Genomic DNA, 25,108 nt, shown 5'->3' with positions numbered 1-25,108 from the left:
ATCAGCAGCCCAGCAGAGCTGTACCAGCAGCTTGGCAGCTGTCCTCTAGCTTTGATGGGTGGTGAGTGCCAAGGGATGCACTGGGAGAGAACATGAGTCCCTGGGCCAAAGATGGAGCCACTGTCATCCTGCCTCCATCAGGGACATCTCTGTGCACCCTCCCACAGGCCTCCTGTGAGCTGGGGGTGACTTGGGTCTGTTGCAGCCTTCAGATTTGGGTTGCACTTCCCGCCCCAGTCCAGCTTTGTCTTCCTTTGCTCTGCCCTTTGCTCAACACTTGACTTTCCTGTGTGAGGAGCATCAGAGATGTGCTCCCAAGCACTCCGTGACCCATGGGACACAAGGCAGTGTCTTCTGAGGTTTCCCTGATAACCACGTCCTCTTGCAAGTCATAGAATTCCGGACTGGTTTAGGTGGGAAGGGACCTTGAAGCTCATCCAGTGCCACCCCCTGCCATGGGCAGGGACAGCTTCCACTATCCCAGGGTGCTCCAAGCCCTTTCCAACCTGCCCTTGGACACTTCCAGAAATGGGGCAGTCATAGCCCCTCTGGGCACCCTGTGCCAGGGCCTCACCTCCCTCACAGGGAACAATTTCTGCCTAATATCTAATATAAATCTCTCCTTTTTTAGTTTAAAATAGCTGTCCCTTATCCTGTCACTATCTCCCCGTGTAAAATGTCATTCTCCCTGTCTTTTACCAGCCTCCTCTAAGTACAGCCTTCCCCAGTGCCCATCGCTGCCCGGCCGCAGGAGGGGGTTCAGGGGAACCCTCTACCCGCCCGTGGCTGCGGCGGGGCCGGAGCGGGGCTGTCATTCCTTACCGCCGGCTGCCACCTAGTGATGGAGTGACCGGGGCACCGGGGACCCCGCCTGGGGACTCTGGGGAGGGACCCCCGGCTTGGGGGCTGGAGCTCGGGGTTTTGCTGCGCCCCGGATGCTCCTCAAGAGAGAGTAGGTGGGGCGAGGAGGAGGGGGGCTACCGGAGCCGTCTGTGCCGCAGGTCCGCGTCTGCCCCGGGGTCCAGACACACCGGGATGTGGCAAGAAGATCTGTTTGTGGAGATGTCCAGACTAGCTCTTCCGGGACAGAGCAGGCCCGTGCCCGGGCAGCAGCACCTGCTGGTCCTTATCCAAGAGTCCGTCAGTGACCGCGGGGGAGTGGAGGGTGAAAGTCCAGCTGACTTCTGCCAGTGTGCCGCCAGCTCTGGCCCTTCTCCACAAATATTGGGCCGTGGCCACCTGGAGAGGGACTCCTGCCCTTTGCTCTGTTTGCAGTTTCCCTCGGGCTGTTTGGTTTCTGTTAATCATCCAACGAAGGCAAACACTGCTGGGAAGGATTGAGGATGGCCCAGCATTTCCCACTCCTCCCGGCCCAGGGACCCTCGACTGTGGGATGTGCCACACCCAGCTGGATCCTGGATGTTGGCCATCAGCTTGGGACTGCCTGGAAGGGGTCCAAAAGGGGAGCAGGAAACTCAGGCTCTGTTCCCTATGGATACTGATTAGATAGCTTGGGCTAAGTGCTGGGCGTCCCTCAGTGCTCTCCTCACCACAGGGTCAAACTGGTCCATCAGGGCTGGGGGGTCTTTGTAGGATGACAGAGCAGGAATATGAATCCCAACATAGAATAGAGGAGAAAGACAGGTCCTGGCCCCATGGTGTAGGAACAGGTGAGGGTGAGGAGCTCAGCTTGGTGTGGCTGGTAGGGTGCTCCACTCCTGCACCCCACACAGCTCTCTGCAAATCCCCAGCACCGCCAAGGGCAGTGGTGCTCCCTGGGTCGTACACCCCACCTCCCCCGGCAGCCCCCCCGCAGGGTGGCTGGCCCCGCTGGCCCTGGTCTGAAGGTCACAGTGCTGCACAGCGGGGCAGCGCAGAGTCCGGGATCCCACTGAAGCGCTGAGGCTCAGCAGCAGTCCGAAGCCACCAGCCATGATTATTTGGGGTCTCCTTTCCCTCCTCCTCCTCACTGTGGCTCGTGGAACCCCTATCGGAGACCAGGATGAAGATATCCAAGTGCAGGAGAATTTTGAGGCTGAGCGGGTAATGGCAGCTTGTGGTCCCTTAAGTCTGGGGGCAAAAGGGATGGGGTAAGCTTTCTTTCATTTTCCTCCAGAAAGAAGGGCAATAATGCCTATGCCCATGCCAGGCTGTGTGGGACAGGCATTGGCAGTGTGGCACCCCCTGGGTGCCACTCAGGAGGTGCCAGGTTCTGGGGGGGCCTCATCCTGGCAAACCCCAGGCAGGGTGGATGCAGTCTGAGCAGCAGGGCAGATGAGTCCTGTGGAAAGTCTGTGGTTCAGCATGCCAGGATGCAGGCTGCCTGGGAGATCCCCCACAATGCTCCCTGTCCCCTGCCAGGCTTCATACAGCCCTGCATGTGTGCCCAGATCTGGGTCTCACTGGTATACATGGGTGGATGACAGCCTGATGCCTCCAGTCCTGCCTCATAGTCAGGGAACCAAGGAAAGTTCTGCTGATACACTTCCCAAATCCTGCAGCACCTCTGGCCTCTGCACCCTGCATCATCACCTCCGAGTTTCTCCCTGCATCAGGAATATTTTGACTCTGCACAAAACCAGGTGATGTCCCACCTTGGTGAGGGGGGCTCATGATGCAGATGTGTCTCCCATCTCCCTGCAGATGCATGGGAAGTGGTTCGACATCGCCATCGGCACAACTTGCAAATGGATGAAGAACTACAAGGAGAAGTTCAGCATGGGCACGCTTGTGCTGGGCCCTGGCCCCAGCACCGACCAGATCAGTACTACAAGTACCAGGCTGAGGTATGGGGCACTGCTGGGAGCACTGCTGGAGGTGCTTGAGCCTCCTCCAAAGCCATCCCACCCAGGGGTGCTCCCTCTCCCAGGGGCTGGGAAGACATAGGAGTTACTTGCTCTGCCTGGCATCCAAGCCCTGAGGAGGGGATGGATTGGGTTCAAATACCCAATACCTTGGGCAGCATGATTTCAGGGGTCCTGCACCATGTCCTTCGCGCCCCAGGCATGATTTTCATGCCATAACCAGGGAAAATAATCCTGCCAAGTAGCTAATTGTTTTCTTCCTCTCTCCAGGCAAGGTGACTGCACACTAGTCTCAGGGGAATACCAGAAAACCAGCACCCCTGGAAAATACACCTACTACAACCCCAGTGAGTTGGGGTGAGGCATGCCTGGGAGATGGGGGACCAGCTCTGGGGACAGCTGGCAGAGATGGAAGGGGTTCAGAAGAGCAGGGCTCAGAGGCCACTCCACAGTGTGGAGTGGCCTCTGATGTGGACATTTCTAGCCAAAGTATAGAGTAAAGCTGCAGGGAAAGGGCTGTTTGAGCACTGTACCTGCATAGCCACAGGATGATGAGATGTTGGCAGCAGGTCACTCCTGTCCACAGGGTCCCAGGCTGAGGCAGGGAGCAGTCACACTTCAGGAGCATTAGTGGTATCTCAGTTGTTTGCAGCTCTTGGTTTCCAATCCCCCCAGCTTAGAGACTGGTGAGCCTAAAGGGACTCATGGTTGTATCGGAGTCTGCTTCCCAAACATCACGGTTTTTTAATTAGATGCCTGATTTCAGCCTCCAGCTTTGGGGCTGTCCTACACTGTTCCATCTCACCATGACGAGCAGGAATGACATCCCTGTATCTCTGTCTCACCCAGGATGGGATGTGTCTATCCAGTCCTATGTGCTCCGTACCAACTATGACGAATATGCTGTCATTCTGATGAAGAAGAAAAGCAGTTTTGGTCCAAGCACCACCCTGAAGCTGTATGGTATGTCTGGCCATGGCACTTGAGGGCAAGCAGGCTCTAGGGTGGACCAGCACAGCTCAAAAACACCACCTATAAGGGTCTCTCAGCTCCCTTGGCCTTAAGGGACCTGACCATGGGGTTTGGAAATGGTGGCTTAGACCAGCTCGTCTTTGGCATGGCAGAGGTGGAGTCTCATGGCTCCATGAGAGCCACATCAGGCACTGATGTGAACATCCAAATCAACATGGTCTTTTGGATGAAGGTGGTGATATCTGCTTAGAGGAAACCCAGCCCTGAAGTGGCAGGAGATGCTGTCTTCTATGATTAAGAAATATTAAACCCCCTTTGTCCAAGCCCTTGGTCAAGGCTGGTCAAGAGCAGCAGGCTGCCCAGGGAAGCAGTGACATCACTGTGCCTGGAAGGGTTCAAAACACATGTAGATGTGGAGCTCGGGACATGTTTTAGCGTGGACATAGCAATGCTGGGTCAATGGTTGGGTTCAATCTTTGCTTCCCTGATTCTATGTTGGGAAGGACCAGGAGTCTGGTGTTGCACCCGCCTGCAGCCACCCAAGCTTCAGTGGGTGCTTGGGGACTGCACTCCCACACCAACCCTGCTCACAGCCTATTCTCTTTCCCAGGGAGGAGTCCAGAGCTACGGGAGGACCTCATTGAGTCTTTCCATCAGCTGGCTCTGGAGATGGGCATCCCCGAAGACTCCATCTTCATCCTGGCCAACAGAGGTAACCTCCCCTGGGGCATGTGCCTCCCATGCTGCCAGAGCACTGCAGCTGCTCCTTCTCGGTCTGCCAAGCTGGGGAGACAGGGGATGGTCAGGAGGAAGGAAGGAGAGACAAATGTTTTGGTAGCATGGAATGAAAAGGAAATAAGGCCATGTATCAGTCAGGATTTCACCAGAGAAATCAGCTTCCAAAGGGGTCCGTGCTAGGCTGTCAGGTCAATGAAACCACACCACTAGGATGAGGGCATGGGACACTTGTGTCTGGTCCCCAGGCTGGGTGTTGCCAGCACCTGGGAGGCTCCTTGCTCAGTCTGGGGTTCAGAAGGGGCTAGCATAGTGGAGAGTGTGTGTGTGGGTGGGGGTGTGGCTGTGGGTGTGTGTGTGTGTGTATGTGTGTAGGATTTTGGGGGGACCCAGGGGGGTGTGGGGATTTTAGGGACATGGGCATTTTAGGACGGTGCTTCTGCAAGTGAGAGGTGGAAAACAGAAAGAGGGTAATAACATTGGGTGGAACTAGGAGGGTGTCCCCTTGCCCAGGGTCCTGCATGTGCACAGTGCTGGACTCACTGAAGTTTGTCAGGACACCTCTCCTCTTACACTGCTCATCTTCTCTCCTGCTCCTGGGCCAGGTGAATGTGTTCCTCAAGAGACTGAAAATGGTTCCCAGGTGAGTGGGCCAGCTGGGACCTTCTGAAGTGGATCAAGGCCAGAGACATCCCTTCCAAGCCAAACTCACTGGAGATTGGGTGTCCAGGGAGAAGGCTCCATGGGCAGAACATGTTCTTTGGGCAGTGACTTCACTGACCATCCTGCAAGTTGCTCTTCCACCTCTGCTGATGGGCTTTGCCTGCAAGGATGGGGGTAGGGCAGGCGCAGGCTGCAGGGGGAGGGTCCTGGTGGCCAGGTGGGCACAAGAGCATATTTCCAAGTGGGAGACTTTTCCTACTCTGATTTTTTTTCACAGTGTGAAGGTTGCTGGTGTTTCCTTGCTCCTTGCCTGTCTGTGTGTGTCCCAGCCAGGCTGTAGGCCCCTTCTCCAGGGATGGGGGAGCTTAGCACCCACTGGTCCTTCAACTTCCATCACTCAGCACCTCCCAGTCTCTCAGGGTTGAGTATTGAAAGATTTTCCAGGGAGAATGGGACTTTCATAGGAGAAACAACCCAGTTGACTCAAGAGCAGGTAACACATCATTGAGGCACATCCCCAGCATGAGGCACAACTTGGGCACTTTGGGTGTCTTAATCCACAGCCTGGGATTGTGGACCCCACCCTGGAAGAGGACAGGGCTGGGAAGATCATGAGGTGTGGACGGATCACAGCCTGCAGGAGATGTGCTGGGAGCACAGAGGAGGGTTGTAGCCTGAGGTGCCCCTGACACAGCCCACTCTGAGGGCAATGAGGTGGGCAGCAGGTCCCACAGGCAGGGACTGACGGCAGCTCTGTGCTTCCTTACTGGTGCAGAGAGCACGGAGAGCAGTCCTACCCCTGGAGGAGGGTTCAGCTGCAGGACCCCTGCCCACTTACATTGGCAATAAGGAAGGTAGGTCCCAGGGGAGGGGGCTGCATCGGGATCCCCCTGGCCTGCCCTCCCATTTGCCTGTGACCCGTGGTGTGCTGGTCCGCAGACTCGTGCCGGCTGAGCCGGGACCCTGGGCCCTGCAGCGGGATGCTCTCCCGCTTCTTCTACAACTCCTCCTCCATGGCCTGTGAAACTTTCCACTACGGAGGCTGTCTGGGCAATGGCAACAACTTCTACTCAGAAAAGGAGTGCCTGCAGGCATGCCGGACCGAGGGTGAGAAGCAGGGGGCACTGGAGGTGCCTTTGCTGAGGCATCACAAAGGATCTGAGCAATGCCTCGAATGCCATGTGCCTGGCATCCATGTGGGAGGTATGGGGGGTCCCTGGACACCCTGCCTCATGCAGCTCCTGTCCCTGCAGCTGCCTGCAGGCTGCCCATTGTCCCAGGTCCCTGCCAGGCACTGATGACACGCTGGGCCTTCGATGCAGCCCAGGGCAAGTGCATCACCTTCAGCTATGGGGGCTGCAAGGGCAACGGGAACCAGTTCTACTCGGAGAAGGAGTGCAAGGAGTACTGCGGGGCTCCGCAGCTGGCAGGTACTCCCCTTGGCCCCCACCCCAGGGCAGCAGCCTGCAACATCTCCTGTCCTGCACTGGGTCTGCCTGGGGTGGGGACAGGGCTGTCCTGGCTCTGGATGGGTCAGTCCTCACTCTGGATGGGTCCATTGTGGGCCTAGGATGCATTTGCCATGGATTAAGGATCAGTCTGGCTCTGGAATGGGTCTGAATTTGTTTTGTGCTCTGCCTGGGATGGGTCAGGCAGAGCACAAAATATTCTGGGTCAGGATGGACCAGGATGGGTGTATCCTTGGGCTGTGATGGGTTTGTCATGGGTCCGTGATGGGTGTGGGATGGTTTTGTGCTGTGCCTGGAGGGATCTGTCCTGAGCAGGGAATATGGCCATTAGCCCACAGACAGTATGGCAGAGCAGGGCTGGGCAAGCTGCAGACATGCTGAGATCATGAATGAACTTCAGTGTGGTCTTGATGAGAGGAGGAACATCCCCAAGCAGGTTGGGGTGCAGTGGGGAGCAGTGGAGGTGACAGCCTCGGGCTGAAAGACTTGGTGGTGCAGGAACCCTGACACCAACTAAGGACCAAGCCAGGGTCCCTGTCAGGGGTGTGATAGCTGCCAGGCCCCCCAGCTCCAGCCAGTGCAGGGGTTTCTGTACTGAACCTCCTAGGGAGACACAACAGGCACCACCTATCCCTCAGGGGAAATGATGACCAGTTTGTCAGGAGTCTGGCAGAGAAAATCGTCCTGCAGAGAGGGGTGACTGAGGTGTCTTCCACCTTGTCCAGCCCTGGGTGTGCCAGCTCCAGGAGGGCAGGAGCTGGGGATTTTGCCTGATCCCACGGATGGAGATGGAGCCTGTCTTAGGGCAAACCCCATCTTTTATAATCCCTGCTAGCAATATAAAGTACATTAATGCCACCATGGCGCATGGTGGGACACAAAGTGCAGGACAGCCCATCACCTGCTGTGTCTCTCCACTTGCAGAGGATGAGGAGTTCCTGCAGCTCTCAAACTGATGCAGGCAGAGGATGAAGAGCCGGCATCCAGCACCAGGGTCCTGCAGGACAGTGCTGACAGCTGTGGTGGCCCAGCAGATGGCAAATGTCTCTCCAGCAGTAAATGTCCCTCATGTGACCAAAGAGCGCAGTGTCAATCCTCAGGCTGGTGGGGAGCAGGGTGAGGGGCGCAGGAGGGGCTGGGGATGCTGTGGGGTCCTCTCTGGCCTCCCTGGTGGAGTTACGGGGTTCTCCCCACCGAGGCTCTGAGCCCGCCTCAGGCCACTGCCCTCTGCCCATCCAGGGCCGGGGGGGGCTGCACCGAGAGGCTCAGGGGTCCTGCTGGATGGGGTCCAGCCCCTATTTGCCAGGAGATCGGGTTGGGCTGCCGGGAAGGGGACAGCGAGGGAGGGTACAAGCGTCTGCTCCTCTCTAAGGGTGAATGATTGCAGCTGGCTCGGGGTCACGGTGGGACCGGGGAGAGCCGTGTGGGGGGCACGGCCGAGATGGGGGGCACGGGGGATGGGGCAACCACGAGGGTGTTGTATGGGGTTTGCAGCATGGGACTACGGGGTGTCAGAGAGGACCCTGAGGGTCACGGCACAGTTACGAGGGTTTACGAGGGGTTACGAGGGTCACGGGAAAATGGGGCTGGCATAAAAGCGGAGGACACGGGTAATGACAGTCCCAGCGGGTACAGGGGTCCCAGGAAGGGATTAGAGGTGTTCTGGGCGTAGTCCCAGGGATGCTGCGGCGGCCTCGTAGGGGGGTATGGGGGTCACGGGTGGGGGGGCTATGAAGCTGCCAAGAGGGGATTGCTAGACTCTTGGGGGGCTGTGGGGGTCCCATGACGGCACAGCCGGGGTTATGTGGATCACACTGGAGGGTCTCAGGCATGTTGGGCTGCACTCGGCCTTCGAGGGGTCACGGGGGGGGGGGTTCCCAGGGATCGCGGCGGCGACCGCGCTCCGCGCTCTTCTGTCCTCCGCCGGCCGCCGTAGCCGCGCCGCGCGTGCCCCAGTCCCCTGCGGTGAGGCGGAAGAGCCAAGATGGCGGCGGCGGGAGCCCCGCGCCGCCCCCGCTTTCCATGCCTGGCCCCCGGCCCCAGCCCCCGGTTGGACTGAGCGGCCCGGCCTCACCGCCCCGTGCCGGACCCCGGCACCGGTTCCACCGCCCCGCGCCGGGACATGCCCCGATAGTGCCTCCACTCCCCCGGCGCAGTTTCCTCCTGCCGGGCCGGGCCCGCACACCTCCGCCCCGCATGGCCGGGCCGGCCCCGCCGCAGCCCTGAGCCGCCCCGTGCCTCCGCCCGGCCCCTGAGCCCGCGCTCGGCCAGTTCCCCGGGGTGCAGGTGTGGGACCACGAAGATGTTCTCGGCCCTGAAGAAGCTGGTGGGCTCGGACCAGGCTGCGGTCCGCGACAAAAACATCCCTGCGGGGCTGCAGTCCATGAACCAGGCGCTGCAGAGGAGGTTCGCCAAGGGAGTCCAGTATAACAGTGAGTCGGAGCGCTGGGCCGGGGAGGCTGGTCCAGCCGGGAGGGAGGCGGGCGGCCCGGTCTGGTGCCCCGTGGCGTGCCCGGGCTGGTAGTGTGTGTGCTTTCTTTGTGCAGGTTGGTGCTTTTTTCCGTATTCGCTCAAAGTCAAGTTTGGAATTAAATGTTGGAGGTCATTGGAGAAGTGAGGGATGGAAAACTTTTGTCTTTCGGTGCAGAACTCGGGACCCGCGGTGCAGCAGCATCCCTGAGCGCTGCCTGCCTGCTGTGGCCCAAGAGAGAGTGCCTGGAACATCAGTTTGTGTCAGTTAGAGCATCAAGAGAGTAACTCCCCTGAGTGCGTGGGTGATCTTCCCTGCAGCGCAGGATAATGGTGCTTGCAATTAAGCTGTAGTGGTTGTATGATAAGAGTGTATTAAAAAGCTCAGCTCTGCCAGGCTTTAGTAAAAGGTGGACAGCAAATACCTCTGTGTGCCTTTGGTACGTCATTTCATCCTAACTGTCTTTTCTGCAACTCATACATTTGCTCTTTTATCGAAGAACACTTTCAGAATTCTTTTTCTCTCAGTGTTGAGGCTTAGAGCTTCATTTTCCCCTTGGAGCTCAGTAAAGGTGATTTCTAATACAGTGTTTCAGGAGGGCACTGCAAGTATGTGAAATACTTCCCAAAGTGACAATTGTGAGATGGGGACAGCAGTTATGTCATTCCTGCTGAAAATAGAATTGGTTCCAGAGAGCGCTGTGAGTACCAGCTCATCTGTGCAGATCCAGGCAGGCGGGGAAGGCAGATTGCAGAAGGCTGAGAGATTGGCAGGTGGGAAAAAGACTGATTTGTGAATGTGGCACTGGATAATTTCTGTGAAGGCACACGTGTTGGAGGAATAGAGCTGCTCTTGGATCTCAGTCTGAAACAGAATGTGATGGAGAAGTTACACTTTGGGTTTTGGGGTGTTTTTCTCTTTGTTTAATATTATGGCTGTGCTTTGGGACTGAGGTTTCAAAATGCTCTGTTTTACTAGAGCATTTGGTGCCTTTATCCCTAGCACACCTGAAGATATGCCAGTGCTGTTTAATTTATAAAATTAGTGTAAAAATTAGCAAGCAATCCTGAATGTAAAAAGTGTGTGAAAAGAAGTGTGATTGTTGAGACTGGGTTTCCAGTGAAAGATGGGGGTGAGGATGAAGGTACTGCCTTGGAACACAGCACTGCATCCTTAAACACCTGCTGGAGATCTGCTGGTCTCAGACTGTTGGTTTGTGCAGAGGCTTCATGTGGCCACATCCCAGAAGACCTGTGTGCTGCATGGGCAGCTGAGTGCCAGAGATCAGGTAGCTAATACCAGCTTGTGAATTATGTAAGAGCCAGGAGCTGGCTTCTCAGACAGGGGAGGTTTGTGCTGCAGATGGAAGGGATCAGCTGCATCCTGCTGGCACAGGATGGGACCAGCTCTGCTCCATGGTGACTGCATCATGCCAGACCTGTGCATGGGCACCTGCCTGCCATTTGTGCAAGGCCAAAAATGCTAACTGTAGTTTCGCTGCTTTTTGTCTCATTAGTGAAAGGCCTCAGGAAAGATTGTTGGTTTGTGCTCTGTCTTACCAGGATTTGTGTTCTAGTTACTGCTTTATAGCTGAAAACTGCAGCTTTCTGTCACTGCCTTAAGGCAAGCTTTCCAATCTCCATAGTAACTCTTCCCAGCATCACTGTTATATAATATTTACAGGCGATGCAGGCTGGCTTATGAAAAGGCTTCCAGGTACCCCCTATAGCCATAGCACTGGGAGATGGGGAGCATTCCAGCATGGTGAGGTGGTCTCAGTTGAAGGTGGGCTGTGAAGGAATGTCATTACAAGGGCCATTGCTCAGGAAAGGCAGAACTGCAAATCCTGTGCATTGCCAATTCTCCTTTCTTGGCAAATTCCTGACATTCAGCAGAGGAGTGCAGGATGTGGTTTGGAGCCACCGTTAGCACACAAAAGATCTTTACAACTCTTCTGTTTCCCTGAAACTGCCTGAAAACTAAACCAAGGGGTGCTGTGATTTGTTTTACAGAAATGTTTCTTTGCTGCATTAGACCACTGCAGATCCTGAATGAAGCCTGTTTGCTTCCCAGAAATATACTTAGTATGCTGAGAATATATTGGATTGTTCACTGATAAAGCAGGCTAGAACACAGGCCTTGTACCTGGCTCTAGGTGCCTCCCTGGGCTCAGAGCAGCCCCTGCTGTGACAGCCCTGCAGCTCTCAGGTACATTTTGTAACAGATAGCCCCATGTTTGAGGTGATGCTGAAGGCTGTGAGGTGTTTTAATGGCACTGATAGTTACAGACCCTAGGTAGAACAGAGCACTAAGTTGAACCCGAATTATTTGTTTTGATGGTCCCTCTCCTACACAGTCAGCTTTTCAAATTAAGAGCATTGCGGGCTGGGAAGGTTTAGATTTTTAATGAAATTATGAGTGCAGAGACCAGTACCAGCCTTTGGCAGCAATCATATCCTTTGCCTGGGACATCCTATTGTAAAACAAAAGCATTTCCATACTGCATTCCAGCACACACACACTCTGTACCATCTGCATGGAGCTGCTGTGGTTCGCATCCAGTTAACACCAGAGTTCCCTGAGCACTCAGAAAACACAGAGCTGAAAATGACATGGGTCTCTGCCATGAATGTCATGGCTGGAATCTTTATAGGAAATCATGATTCCAGGGCTGGGGAACCAGTCTTTGTGAAAAACTTGCTCTTGTTTTCCTGCTTGGGATACCCTGGATCAGGTGTGCTGCATGGCTCTTCCAAGGGCTGTGCTGGCCCTGTTAGGGAGCGTGGCAAGAGCAAGTAAGAGGAAGTGGCTCTCATGCCTTTGGCAGCACTACTTGTTTCAACAAATTACAAGAGCAATTGCAGAACTTAATTTTGAGCACCAGAGTGCTCAAACGTGACCATTTATGTAAGGCAGTGATGGGCAAACAATGATCCTGGGATTTGCTGATCAGGGACAGGAACAAAAGGTGTGGAGGTGCTAAATGTTAATCCATTCTATTCCCCAGACATGGAATCTTTGCTCTGGACTTTACACACTGCATCCAGTTTGTCATTTGACAAACCCCACTGCTGTGTGTGTGCTTGGAGCACAGGCTGCCGCCAGTGCTGGGATACCAAAGGCAGTAGCTCCAAGAATTGTCCCCCACTCCCTCTCCTTATTATTCCTTATTAATTTTTTCTGTGTAACATATTCCTTATAAGACAAAGCTTAATTAATACCATGTACCTTTTTAGTAAGCATTATAGTCCTTACTTTTTTTGTGTTACTTGGGAGTTGTAGTTCCCAGACTCATTGTTGAGCATTTTCATTCAGCACAACTCCTAAAAGGAAGGCTTCTCCTCTTCCTGCCACATCCCACCTTCTCTTGTTTTCTCCTGTGGCTGACACAGGTGTTTGTGCAGCTCCTGCCAGCCCTGCTTTGTCTGCTGCTGGCCTGTGCCTATGGGAAGTGTGCTTGGGGGGGTTCTGCAGAGCAGGTGGTGCTGCTTTTGGCAGCAGAGCAAGCTCCAAGCATTTCAGTTGAAATCCCAAAGACCTTAATGAGGGTAAGGTTATGACCCTCTCCATGGGGTTATTAGTTTTGGGATCTTTGCTGCAGAGTCCTGGAGGAATGTGAGCAAAGCTGGCAATTCCTGATTTCTACTTCTGAGTTGGTCTCAGACCTGTTCTCTGGGCCTGTATCGTCACTGCTCTGCTTCCCTCTCCCCATCTGGAGAATGGAAATCCCTCTGGTTTTCCTGATGCAATGAGTATATGAATAAAGTGATTTGTTTAACTTTTTCCTTGAACCTTGATCTATTCCCCATCCCTACCCTTTTCCCCACAGATAATTCTTCTGTCTTTGCTGCAAACCTCTGTCTGTTTGCAGTAATTACTGATTTAACTTCAAATCAAAATAAGGCAACAGTTTTACTTGATAGAATTAACCTTGCCTATAGTTATTGTTCCTCTTTCCACATTCAGCCACAGCCCAGGCCTATGATGCACCAGCCTGACTGTGCTTGGAAGCTCATTCAGGCCTTCCTGCCTTGCAGGTGCCTGTCACTGAGCACACCTGCCCCAGCCAAAGTCTCAAATAGAGACTTTGCTGTGCTAAAACCGATTTATGTTGCCTGCCTTCTTCCTGTTCTGTTTTTAAAGATTTTTTCTTTCTTCAGGAAAAGAGTCAGTGTACACTATGTAAGAGAAGAGAGATTCTAATGGAGAATGCTTGGACCTGCTCAGACTGAGTGTGTGGTGCCGCAAGCACCTGGCACTGACCTAAATGTGACGTGATTAGGGCTGAGGGGGATTCCCTTGCACTCCAACCGTGCCTTCCATACACTGCTCATTCAGCTGGGCAGTGGAGCTAGAGAAGAAAACTGAAAATGGATAATTTCAAGCTTATTTCTCAGCCAGTTCAGTTTCTTGATCCAGCTCCATGTTTAAGAGCATAAAAAGTGGTGTGGGCATGAAGTAAGACTGTCCTTCTGGGGAGAGCTCACAACCTCATTATCTGGTAGTGATCCTGAAAGTGCACCTTGAGAGCAGCCTGACTATTTAAAGAAAGGTCTATTTTTCCCTTAAAACTCACAGTTTTAGTATCTCATGCTGGATTCCAGGGGAGGGCGAGGATATGAATTTGAACATTTTAGGGCAGGCAGTGAGAGCTTGGAAAGGTTTGGGTTTGAAAGGGGACAAATGGAGTCTCGTTCTGCCTATGCCATGAATTGGCTTCATGATTCCAAAAAATCAAAGGGATGTTCTACTGATTGTTTTTCCCATCTGTAAGTAGGAAACAACGACACACAAGATGACCAGAAATGCAGGAACTGGTTTGTTGTGTCTGCAGAGATGCTGTGGGACCTTTAAGTTAAGTCAGCCTATAAATACTGTGTTCATTTTTGCCTTTATTCTCCTGGTGTGATAAGTAATTTTGAAAAAGAATAAACAGCTCTTAAAAAGAATAAACCTCTGTGTACTACAAAAAAAAAAAAAAAAAAAAGCACAGTGGAACTCTTGCAATGGCAGAATTCATCCACAGACGTTGTGTGCTTTATCTTCAAGTTGACCTCTTCAGTTCTTCTCTGAAATGACTGCAGCAGCTCCTGAACTGCAGCAGAAGGCAGCCTTCTGTCTCACATCTCCTTGCCCAAATGATGATGATCAACCTAATGCTAATCACCTGACTGCCATTAGATGTGTCTGAGGTGGCCCATTTTCCAGGGGATCATAGGTCCAAATCAAAACACAAGAATAAAAATTCAGTTTTATTCAGCTGAATAAAAATTCAGCTTATGTTTTCCAGTAGCCATGTAGTTGCTAGTAAAAACAAAGATGGCACTGAAAAAGAAAAAAATTCCATAATGTAACAGAAAATTTAGAAAATAAAAGGTAGTGTTTTCAGAAAGAGCAAGATAACTTTGAATTGACTCTGGAAAGTTCATTATATTAATTGCTACAATTTATGATATTTTGAACACTTGCTTTCCTTGGAAGAGTTTGAAAGGGTTTCTGCCTAAACTGAAGCAACCAACACAAGGGCCTGGTGACAGGAGGTTGTAGCCAGGTGAGCATCAGCCTCCTCTACCAAGTAACAAGTAACAGAAGGGGAAACAACCTAAACTTGCACATGGGGTGGTTTAGATTGGCTATTGGGGAAAATTTATTTGCAGAATGGGCTGTCCTGCCATGGCACAGGCTGCTCAGGGCAGTGGTGGAGTCCCCATCCCTGGAGGGATTTAAAAACCATGTGGATGTGGCACCTGGGGACATGGTTTACTGGTGGCCTTGCTAGTGCTGAGGGAATGTTGGAATAGTTGATATTAAAGGTCCTTTCCAAATAATTCTAAACCTAAATCATTCTGTGATTCTGTTCTCTCAAGGCATGAGAAGTGTTTAAGGAGAAAGGGAAATGATACAGGAGGTAATGGAAGGAAGAGCCTGTCATAGAAGGCCAGCAATGGAATAGGGTATGATAAAGTAGGAGTAAGGGCCAGGGAGAGGTAGAGAAGGCAGGAGGGTGCGAGATTGTTGCAAATGGGTGATTTAGATCACGTAAAGAATGAGCAGCAGCCATACAAGCAGAAGTGGTCTAGGTATGATATTGTTCAAGTGCGACTTGACAAATGTCACTGGCAGTGTTCACTCTGTTACTGACCACATGCATGAAACACCCTGAGGAGAATCGACTTAGAATTGGGGTGGAATGAGTTACACAGAGACCCTCCTGTTGAGTTACAAGGCTTAGAGGGGACCCCCTTTTCTAAACTCCTGATGGAGCTTAGGTGTTTCTGGGTCCAATCTTAGTCTCAGACTTGGCCTTGGACAGTTTATGTCTAATGGACTTATCTATACAGAGTTTATAATAATTAATACTGAGTATCAATTTCATTAGTATTAATGCCACATGCCAGCAGTTCCTTACTGAGGATCTGTTGGGCAAGGAGGGATCTCTTATTCCCAGGTATGGGAGCTCAGACCTAGAGGGGTGTTCCAGTTGAAGGGGAGACTCACAGGCAGACTGTCCAGCCACAGTTCAGAAAGAGCTCAGATTAGACTCCTGATCTGTCAGGGCTAAAAGGTCTCTGCCTCAAGGAGAAGCTTAAGAGATGTCCCAGCTTCAGGGGAGGTCCCCACCATGCAGCTGCATTGCTGGGCACAGAGAGCTCAGGGAAGGCTCATCCTGTCTGTCATATTGATGGGATAAGGTGGAGGCTCATAGTCTGATTGCATTCAGTGGGAAGGGTGTGCAGGAGACTCCTTGTACCCACATCTTTCTTTTTTCCTTGATAAATGAGTTTTGGAAAAGCCACCTGGTATTCTTGTGTTAATCCATGGTTGGTGTGGTGTTCCAAGCTCATGTCTCCCAACGCTGGCTGTGTCACTGCTCCTCTCTGCCTTTCCTAGAAGAATTCTTGGTCCAGCCATGGCTCAGCCCTGTGCTTCCTTTAAAGCCTGAACCAAACTGATAGTGGTTTGCTTAAGGGATCAAGTGTGTCCATCAAAGAGCAGAGCTCAGCTGGCTGGAGTTGTGCAGATTCTGAAGATTCAAGCTTGCTGTTGGTTTGTTCTGCTGAGCTGGTATGAGTTGCTGAATAAACAGTGATTTAAATAACTGAGGCTCATGTTTTCTAATGAACCCCATCGTGCCTGTGTAGTATGGGAGGACTAATTACATCTGAATAATGCCTGCAAAAAGTTAGCATGCTTTTCACAGCATTCCTCAAGTTGTGTTTAATCACTTTATTTGTCTGCTTGCTCTTTTCTCTAGTGAAAATTGTCATTCGGGGGGACAGGAACACTGGAAAAACCACACTCTGGCACCGACTGCAGGGAAAGAAATTTATTGAGGAATATATTCCAACTCAGGAGATCCAAGTCACCAGCATCCACTGGAATTACAAAAGTAAGATGGAAGAGGGTGGAAGGAGTGACAGTCGTGGGACAGTGCCTTGGGGAGGAAATTCCACTGCAGCTTCATTTGCTTTTTTCTTCTCTGTCAGCTTGGGAAACAAAATGGTCTCTTTTCAGGCTTTTTAATTTATTATTCATAGTTTCTCAGTCATGTTTTTAATTTTGTCAGACGCTCTATGTTATGAGTGCTAAAGAATATGTCTGTGGAAGCCACAATTCAAGGGAAGTGTTTAATAGGTGGTCTGAAGTATTTGAAAAATTTGTAATATGCGTGACATGTTAATGAGGAGGGGTTGTTGTGCTTTGGGTGTTACTGTATTGCCTAGAAGTGGATACATGGTGCAAACTGGATTTCCCTGATGAAAATATAGAGATTCTGGTGACTGGGGAGGATTTCAAAAATTATTGTAGTACTGTTAGCTCTAGTCTGGCTTACTGAAGCACAGAAGTGCCAGTGCCTTTTTTAAGTTCTTGCTGCAGTGTGGTTTTAATTTTTATTTTACTGGTTGCAAGTGGCTGTGAAAGCCCTACATCCCACCTGGAAAAGGCACTGCAGGCACTGAAGTTGTGCAAGGTCGTGATTCAACAGTGCATTAAGTCCAGTTTTCAGGTTGCTGATCAAGAATTCCACAGCCTTGTGGGATGAACTCCTGATTCAGTATGAAAGTGCTGTATAAGACTGACTATGCTGTACAGAAAGGGTCAGCAGTTAATTGTCGTTACCATCATTATCAGACATTGTCCATCTGCCTCACTCTGATCTTCTGTTGAATCAGGTACTGCCCAACTCCTCCCAGCTGGGAGAACACCTTGTGCAGTCGGGTGAGCACCAAATTGAGCACTGTGTCTAACTCACCACCAAATTTGAATTGCTAGGTGATACCATGATGCCCAAGTCTCGTGCTAATGCTCACAAAGCCACAGGATATGTTCACCAGCTGATGTGCTGGGGTCACACAGAGATGTTTCCCATCTGCAGCCAAACCTCTTGTATGGTGTATGTATGCTGTGGCATGCTTCCTCTCACTCCTCTTCCCTCCTGTCAGGATGTCAGCACATCAGTTACTGAGGAATGAACACAGAGCTTACAAGTTGGATGGTGGAAACTATCTCCAAAATCAATTTGAATGCTTCAGCCTAAACAGACTTAGATCAGAGTAAGAAATAAAATTCCTGTTTCCTAGATACCCAAGTGTAAAGAATGCACTGAGTGTTAATTGTGGCTTTCTGCAGTATCATGCATTAAAGCATCAGAGTTGGGTTTCTTCTCTGATAGGTGCAGGTAACACAACACTTGTGTTGGATACAGTCTGGGAGTCTGGCATTTATTTTAGGAGGCTTATTCATATCTAACTGTACCCATGAACAAGTACAAAATGTGTGCATGCAAAAAGGTGTTTGGAGGAAGATCCAGTCATCTCACCTGTGTCTGCATTTCTTTCCCTGAGCTAAGGCTCAGACACTGCTTTTTCAACACTGATGCAATCCTGGGGTAGAAAACACCTGCACCTGAGGCTGGCTTTGCTGTGTGCTGAGACCCACAGGTGTATAGGTTATTTCTCGGGCCCACTTCCAACCTTGGTGTGTTGTGTTTCTGTAGAGCTCTCCAGCCAGAGCTGACAGCACTGTGTACAGATGCTGATGGACTTTTCTCAAGGTTAAGTGTTGCTGACCTTGTAAAACTACTACTAAAAAAAAAAAAAAGCTGTACCTGAAACTGTGCCTTTCATTTGTGTTTCTTTTACACACTGTAAAAGAAACACACTGTTTCTTTTACACATTGTAAAACACTGTACTATTCTCTTAGTAATAATTTCCAATAATTTAGGACATTTTCCATTGACTTTCTTTAAAACATTTCAAAAAGTAACCCCCATTTAAAAGACATTGTGAAATCTGTTTCCTGCTGTGAGAAGTTTCCATCCAAGACTGGTGATATGGGCCCTCAGAGTTCTTGGTTCAGGTCTAAATCCTGCCCTGTCGGCCATGTTAATCTCTAGAGGAAAAATAAAGTTTGTTTTTCCTATGTTCATGCTCTCAGGCTACCTTGAATAAACATTATGAGGGAGTTGATGGCAAATATTTACAGAGGCTAATTAAATCGCTGACAAATATTGGAGGATTCTTACATTGCCTGGTCTTAGAAGAATTCCATTTTAGATGCAAAATGTAGGACCTTCAGAAATTTTATACTTTTTAGGAATTAATAAAGATAGCAGAATCTGAGTTACTTCTTATTCAGAATGAACAAAGTTGCTTTTCTGTGCCAATTGTAATAGGTATTTGTAATTTTTGTGTCCAAGTAAAGAGTTACCATTACTGACCCTAAGGAACACTTTTTTGAATTATACTGGTCACCAGGTTTTTCTCTGTTTGGCAGCCTGAGAAAGAGAGTTTAAGATAAAAATTGACAAACAGTTGTACTCAGATCCTTCAAAGGTCTGAGGGGTGGGAATGGGGGCTGGCACAGTTGCTTTGTGTCCGGTCCGGCTGTCTGTCTCTGCCCGGACATGGGTAGGGTGGTTCTGGGGTGGCACGCGTTTCAAAGGACGAGTCTGGACTCTCAGCTTTTCGATCTTCAGATTGTTTATTGTTTCTTATCTACAAAATTTTCTGTCTGCCCAACAGAGGTCTGATCTGCAAGGCAGCCAAGGGCACTCTGACCACCCACGGGGCGGTCATGTCTTTTTATACTAAAATCTACGTACAGGATATTTACCTTTATTTTCCAATACTTTTCACCCATGTTAGCAAGTGCACCTTCACCATAAACCAATCCCCAAGTGCCAACATCACCACAGAAGATGGAAGACAAGAAGAAGAAAGAAGAAGGACGAGACACGCCCTGATCCCTCCATCTTGTCTCCATAACCCCCCTGTACCAAAAACCTTAAAGTTTATATTTCACCCTATAAATGTGTCCCTTTTACACCCTTCACTCTAAAGTGATTCTCATGTCCTCAAACTGCTGTCACTTCTGTGGATGGATCAAAATCAAGCCACCAAGCACTCCTGGCAACATTCCAGGATTTCCGAGACCCCCAAGGGTTCTCTCGGCAACTCTGGACATCCGGAGTGATGTGCTGAGTTCCCACAGCTTTGCACTGTAGGATCTGTGATCCAGAGCACAGGAAGTGAATCCTGTCATTGAATGAGGGTAAAAAATCTCTGAGGGCCTGTGAGTTCTTGCTGATGAACCCACCTACAATGTGTTCTTAGTTTTAAATGAGCTTTCTTGCAATTGGAGCCTTTTTGTGTCTCCATCATTTTGTTGGAAAGCAGTGCTCAGTGTGCCACTGGCCGAGGAGTATCTGGTCAAATAGCAGCTCAGGCAGATCTTTGGAGTGCTTTGATCCGTGGTTTGTGCTAATCCAAGTTATGGAGTTGAAAGGATAAATTGGCATTCCTTTTGCTGCCACAGAGCTCCTTCGGGTGAGATGCTGCTGGGTACGAGTCACACCAAAGCCAAGAAGCAGCACTAAAGCAATTATCCTCTTGCATGATCAGGATAATCAGGAATGGCACTAGTATTGAAAGGGGAGAACTTCCTGGTTGTGAGCTAGCAGGAAAAATGTGGAAATACGTGTTTCCTGGGTCTTGTGCAGTCGTTTTCTTTGAGAAATTCTGCCCTTGCCCTCAGCCAGAAGGGTTTAAAGCAGGTCTGTGGGGACAGGGGGTTCAGCTCCCCAGCTGCCAGGACTGCTGCTGCTCAGTAGGGTGTCAGTTCTGTGGGAATCACACAGCAGATCAGCACATCCTAAGTGGGGGCGTGTTTGGCTCCTGGGAAGGAGGTGGAGAGCTTAGGAGCAAAGTGCTAGTGCTAGGGCCCCTGGTCACCCCAAGGGCTCCCTTCTCTGAGCTGTTAGTCCTGATGGCACTTCTGGAAACAACAGTCAGCCTCCTGGGCTCCTGCTGAGCCCATGCAAAACTTGGGGAAGGCAAATATCTCTTACCCTTTTGCAGCAAGCCTTGATTGTGGAAAGGCACTGCAATTGCCTTGCCAACTGCAGGGCAGGAATCAGGGGCAGCCCTCCAGTAGCTGATCTCTGTCCCAGCACCTGCAGGGGCACAGGGAGAGCTCCTGCAGTGCCAGTGCCTTGGGGGAGGAGCTGGCTTGCCTGGGTGCCAGGTGAGTGATTCACAGGTTGGACTTTACCCTACCTGGTTTGATTATCTGTAGAAATATTCAGGGACTGAGTTAATTAGTGGGGTGTAGTGGTTTGAGCAGAAGTTTTTGTGCTGTGTACTGCCATGTGCTTTCAGTCCTGCAAGGCACTGCCTGGGCTGACCCAGGGGAGTCTCCTGTTCATCCAGTGCCTCCTGTCCAGCTGGCACATAGGAAGTTAAGCAGGAATTACTGTGAGGAGAACAGAGGCTGATTTTGCTTCATGCATAAATGTAAAAAGGGTCTTTCTCCAGAAGCAAAAGATTAAAGTTTTCCTTTATTCGTAATCTGTACAATATTTTGAAACATTTCATTAAGCCAAGAGTGAGTCCTGTGTAGAAAATGCTTCCTGGTTTGATAATGACACTTAGATAAACTCTCATGCCATCCTATGATGTTATTTTATACTCTGAGGCATTGTCCTTCTATTCCAGCTTTATGTTCAGAGCTGCTCTAAGTACAAGCTTTTGCTTCAAAGCCTTTAACATTTCCAAAAAGCAGCCGTTTCTTGGGACATCTTCCTGAAAATCAGACTGCTTATTTGCATTCCATGAAAACATTGATCCAGAGCTACTCAGCCTTCAGGCCACTTGAACGTGAATTGGCTGCCTGTGGGTACCAGCAATCACTGGAGTTAGAATTCTGCATATCTTGCTTCAGATTTTAGCGACTCAAATAGATGTTGCTGGTTATAATTTATTGATGTTGCAGCTCTAGGAAGCAAAGTTGCAAGTGAGACCTTATTTTTCACAAAATATACCTGGAAATGTGCAGAGAGAATGGGTTTCTGTAGCTGCAGGACTGTCTGCGCTGGCTGTCATGTTTACATGAAAATGCCGTGATTGATCTTTCTTAAATGTGTATATTCCTTTTGCCAGTTTTATGCCTTGTTTATAAACCAGACTTTATCCTCAAAATTAGATTTTTATCTTTTTTGAAAGGCTTTGTAAACCTCTGTACATTATGAAAAGAGTCTACGCAAAGTATTTACAACATGCTTCAAACCTGACATGAGCCAGCAAGGAAATCCAGCCATCGCTTATGTGACTAAGAGTGTTTATGAAGTTCTTTAGACAGCATGGTTTTGGTGAACAGCTTGCACCTTCAACAGCTCATTGCCTTCTTGTGGTTGGGGATTTTTTCTTGCATATAATGTGCTTTTCTTTTGACATTCTTATGCTTTGACATTCCTCCATGTTGGCTTTGGGTTGGACTCTCTGAGTGCTGGGTGTTTTACTAAAACCTTCTAACCCTTTGTGTTCTGCTGTGCTTCCAGCCACTGACGATATTGTGAAAGTTGAAGTCTGGGATGTAGTGGACAAAGGTAAGATTTATAACTTTCTTTCTAGTGGAGATCCATTGTTCTTTCTCAGTTTTGATTAAAAACTTACATGGAATTCAGAAATACCTGCTTGCTTCTGCTTTTAAAAAATCTATATTTATTATACCACTTCCTGAAAGAATAAGGAAGGGATAGGTGAGTCCCCTATGCTAGAACCCATTATCTGGAATCTGAACTTCAGATCAAACCCAGTGTTCAGAAGCAGTTGTTCCACGTGCTTATGACAGATGAAGCAAAGCACCTGCTGCTCTGTGTATCCCAGTTCTCTGAGCTTCAGAATAAACTTCACCTTCTCTCCTTTATAGTTTCCTTTAATGTTTAGACAGGTTTTGAGTTCTTTGTTCTGGTTATAAAAGTTCTTGTTGAGCTGTTTTTGTGAAGGTATTCTATTGTTAAATTGATAAAACTGTAGTTCCAGTGAGTAATGTCTGCAGGGGGGAAGGATGAAAGAGAAGCCAATTACTTAAATTCACTAGGACAGAAAATGCAATATGTGCATTCCAAAACATTTTCTAAATGCTTAGCCAGGGAAAATTTTATGCTATATAAATACATTTTTCATTAGTTTTCAATTTTTGTCAGAGTATAAACTTTTGTTTTATAAAGAGCAAAACCAAACCCCAAAACATCTGTGAAGACACAGTCTGGATGCAGTGCAAACGGGATGCGGTGGGATCTGTTCCTGGAAGGGGTTGGGGTTGAGATGTAAATTTTCACCACCCATTCTGTAGCCCCGGTGCAGATGTTGTTTGGCTTCTAAGAGGCATTTAGTACCAGCCAGGCTCCTCATTTAGTGTGTGAGTATGGTCAGGAAAGCAGCTGCACATGTGAGCAGCTCTTGCTCTATGAGTGATACTTCTTGTTTGGTGTCTGTCAGATTTGTTTGCCACAGTCATCGAAACTCAAGCTTTGATGGTTTGTCTGGTGCTGCGTTTCCTGCAGCCTTGGCTGGAATCTGTACTCTCAGGTGTTCCTCAGCAGAGTGGCATCTCAGAGGCACCATCAGTGCAACTTACACTTGTGTTACACCAAAAACTAAAACTACAATAGGGAGTGGGAAAAGGAGAAATGTCATTTTTCATGTCAGCTGAACTGTATTTGAAATAGGGAAAAAAGAAAGACAATTAGCAGTAGGACCTCTAGTTCAGATACCTAATGGAGCCTTCAGGATAAACTTGAGTCAGGAGCTTTAAATGAAAATCCTGAGCGCTTTATCTTTTTAGTGTTCTAAGGCCCAGTTTTCACGGGGTAGACAAAACCTTGCTTAGGCCAGAGTTACTGCTGAAGTCAGTCTGATTAATTTGGCTTTCAGATTGTGAGGTAACAAGTGGCGGGCTGGAATCTGAGGAAAACATCTGTGTTCTCGCTGCCTTGCAGCTTTGGTATGAATAGACATTTAATTTGGGAATCATGTGGTTCCAGCACTTATTTCTGTGAATAGCTTCTCTGAGCAGAGTCATCTTCTCAACTAGAGACTTGTTTTTTTGGTGAAGGGGACGGGATGTGCTATGAACAGATGTTGATAACAGCTCTTCTGGTCCTGCTTTGATTTCTGACAGCAGATCCTATGTTGGAAATCTTAATGGAATCTCTTCCCTTCACTTCATATTCTTTTGAAATAAAACTCACCCTGTTAAGATCCATACTTATGGACCACAGATATGTATTTTTTGCAATCAGTTGTGCTCAATCAGTGCAATGTAAAAATTGAATCATGATGATGTTAATGAAATCGCATCTTTTCCTATTGCCATAGCGTTGTGAATTCCTGATAAGCATAGCTTTAGGAAAATGTTCCTATTAAGCAGTAAGAACTTGCTCATATCTAACTTTCATCCTAATGTTATGACATTTTTGTTTTCCTTCTGTACGCTTAGGACAAAAAATCCTCCTGCGTGATGCTTTGGGTGAGAGCCAACTGGACTGTAGACTTGCAGTAGTAAATATCCAGTGCTGCTGTAGCATAGTGCTGACAAGACTTGATCCTCCTTTTTTCTTCCCTTGCCTACCAAATCCTGGCTCATGTGCATATTTAGAGTTGGGCAGAACACTGCATTTATCAGGCTGGATTTGAAACTGTCAAAAATGCATGTTCTGAGCACACATTTCAACATTAAATTTTCCAGGCTGAAATTCTTTTGCCAGCATTTCCCTGTTTCATTTTCAGAGGAAATTAGGAGACCTCTGTTTAAATGATGGGGGAAACTGTGTTGAAAGCCCTCATGTGGGTTGTAGCTTAACTAACTAACAGGAGCATCCATGAACTGCAGTTTTCAGCTTCTGTTGTGTAAAGCACCTTTAGGCTCTCACCTGCTGAGCAGTGCTGCAGTTCTGCAGTCACAGGGGGCTGGGAAAATTGCAGGAGTTGCACCCTGAAAACTTGGTGTGCATTTCTGGACTGAAGTTAACGGTGATTTTCCTGAGTGTTGTTTCTCCTGGTGCTCCCTAGAAGTGTCCTCCCTGTCCTTGCTGGTTCAGCAGTATGGGTTTTCCCTCCAGAATCTACTGGGATGCAGACGGCAGCTCTGCTGGCCCTGCCTGGATGGTGACTTAGCTTGGTATTGGTTATTTAGCGTCCAGATGATAATTTGGAAATGTGGGGAGGTTTGTTGTGAAAGCTTAAAAGCTGTGATGTTGATTAGTGTGGTGAGGCAGTGGGGAATGGCAGCTGTCAGACTGCACTGCTCCTCTTGGCTTGCTCTTGACTATTTGGGATTCTTTTTTAAATGTGCAGACTCCCTGGAGTCCAGACTTCCTTGCTGCCTGCTGCATTCTCCTTGGGCCTGCTCAGGGAGCTGGGATCATGTCTGGAAAGCTGCCGTTTGTTAAAATTTTCCCAAGATGAGCTTGCCTCCAGCCATGGATTGTATTGGATTTTGTGTGGCGTGTGTAGTAAATATCTCCTTTGCTGCTCTTGGAACTGACAGAGCACAGGAAAGATCTCTCTTAGCAGAAGTCACAATCCTGACTCATCTTTCTGTCTTTGCAGAAGTTGTGTAACTGCTGCAGGTCATAAAGCTATAATAGATCCTGAATTTAGAGAAGCTGCTTGAATGCAGGGGATTCAGGAACAGTTGTAAATTCCTGTCT

The 25,108-nt window shown here is 49.3% G+C and overlaps 2 protein-coding genes across 3 annotated transcripts in view; both read left to right on the top strand.

Moving 5' to 3' along the window:
• The first annotated feature begins 1,932 nt into the window (after positions 1–1,932).
• On the top strand, positions 1,933–7,671 carry AMBP (alpha-1-microglobulin/bikunin precursor). The gene is made up of 10 exons (XM_036394071.1): positions 1,933–2,043; positions 2,644–2,786; positions 3,075–3,151; positions 3,654–3,767; positions 4,387–4,488; positions 5,117–5,154; positions 5,950–6,028; positions 6,114–6,281; positions 6,428–6,604; positions 7,568–7,671. The coding sequence occupies exons 1-10, from the start codon at positions 1,933–1,935 to the stop codon at positions 7,597–7,599; spliced, it is 1,041 nt and encodes a 346-aa protein (XP_036249964.1). The 3' UTR covers positions 7,600–7,671.
• A 946-nt stretch (positions 7,672–8,617) lies between these two features.
• The window catches only part of RABL6 (RAB, member RAS oncogene family like 6), a 53,930-nt gene continuing 37,439 nt past the window's right edge, over positions 8,618–25,108 (top strand). For both annotated transcript variants that reach the window (XM_036393868.2, XM_036393867.2), the window contains exons 1-3: positions 8,618–9,075; positions 16,369–16,503; positions 21,953–22,000. In XM_036393868.2, coding sequence (XP_036249761.1) covers positions 8,946–9,075; positions 16,369–16,503; positions 21,953–22,000 — 313 coding nt within the window. In that variant the 5' untranslated portion in view covers positions 8,618–8,945. The remainder of the gene's footprint in view (positions 9,076–16,368; positions 16,504–21,952; positions 22,001–25,108) is intronic.

This window comes from Molothrus ater, chromosome 20 (assembly GCF_012460135.2).
Source record: "Molothrus ater isolate BHLD 08-10-18 breed brown headed cowbird chromosome 20, BPBGC_Mater_1.1, whole genome shotgun sequence".
Lineage (NCBI taxonomy): Eukaryota > Metazoa > Chordata > Aves > Passeriformes > Icteridae > Molothrus > Molothrus ater.
The sequence above is the reverse complement of the archived record's forward strand: the minus strand, read 5'-3'. Positions and strand labels throughout refer to the sequence as shown.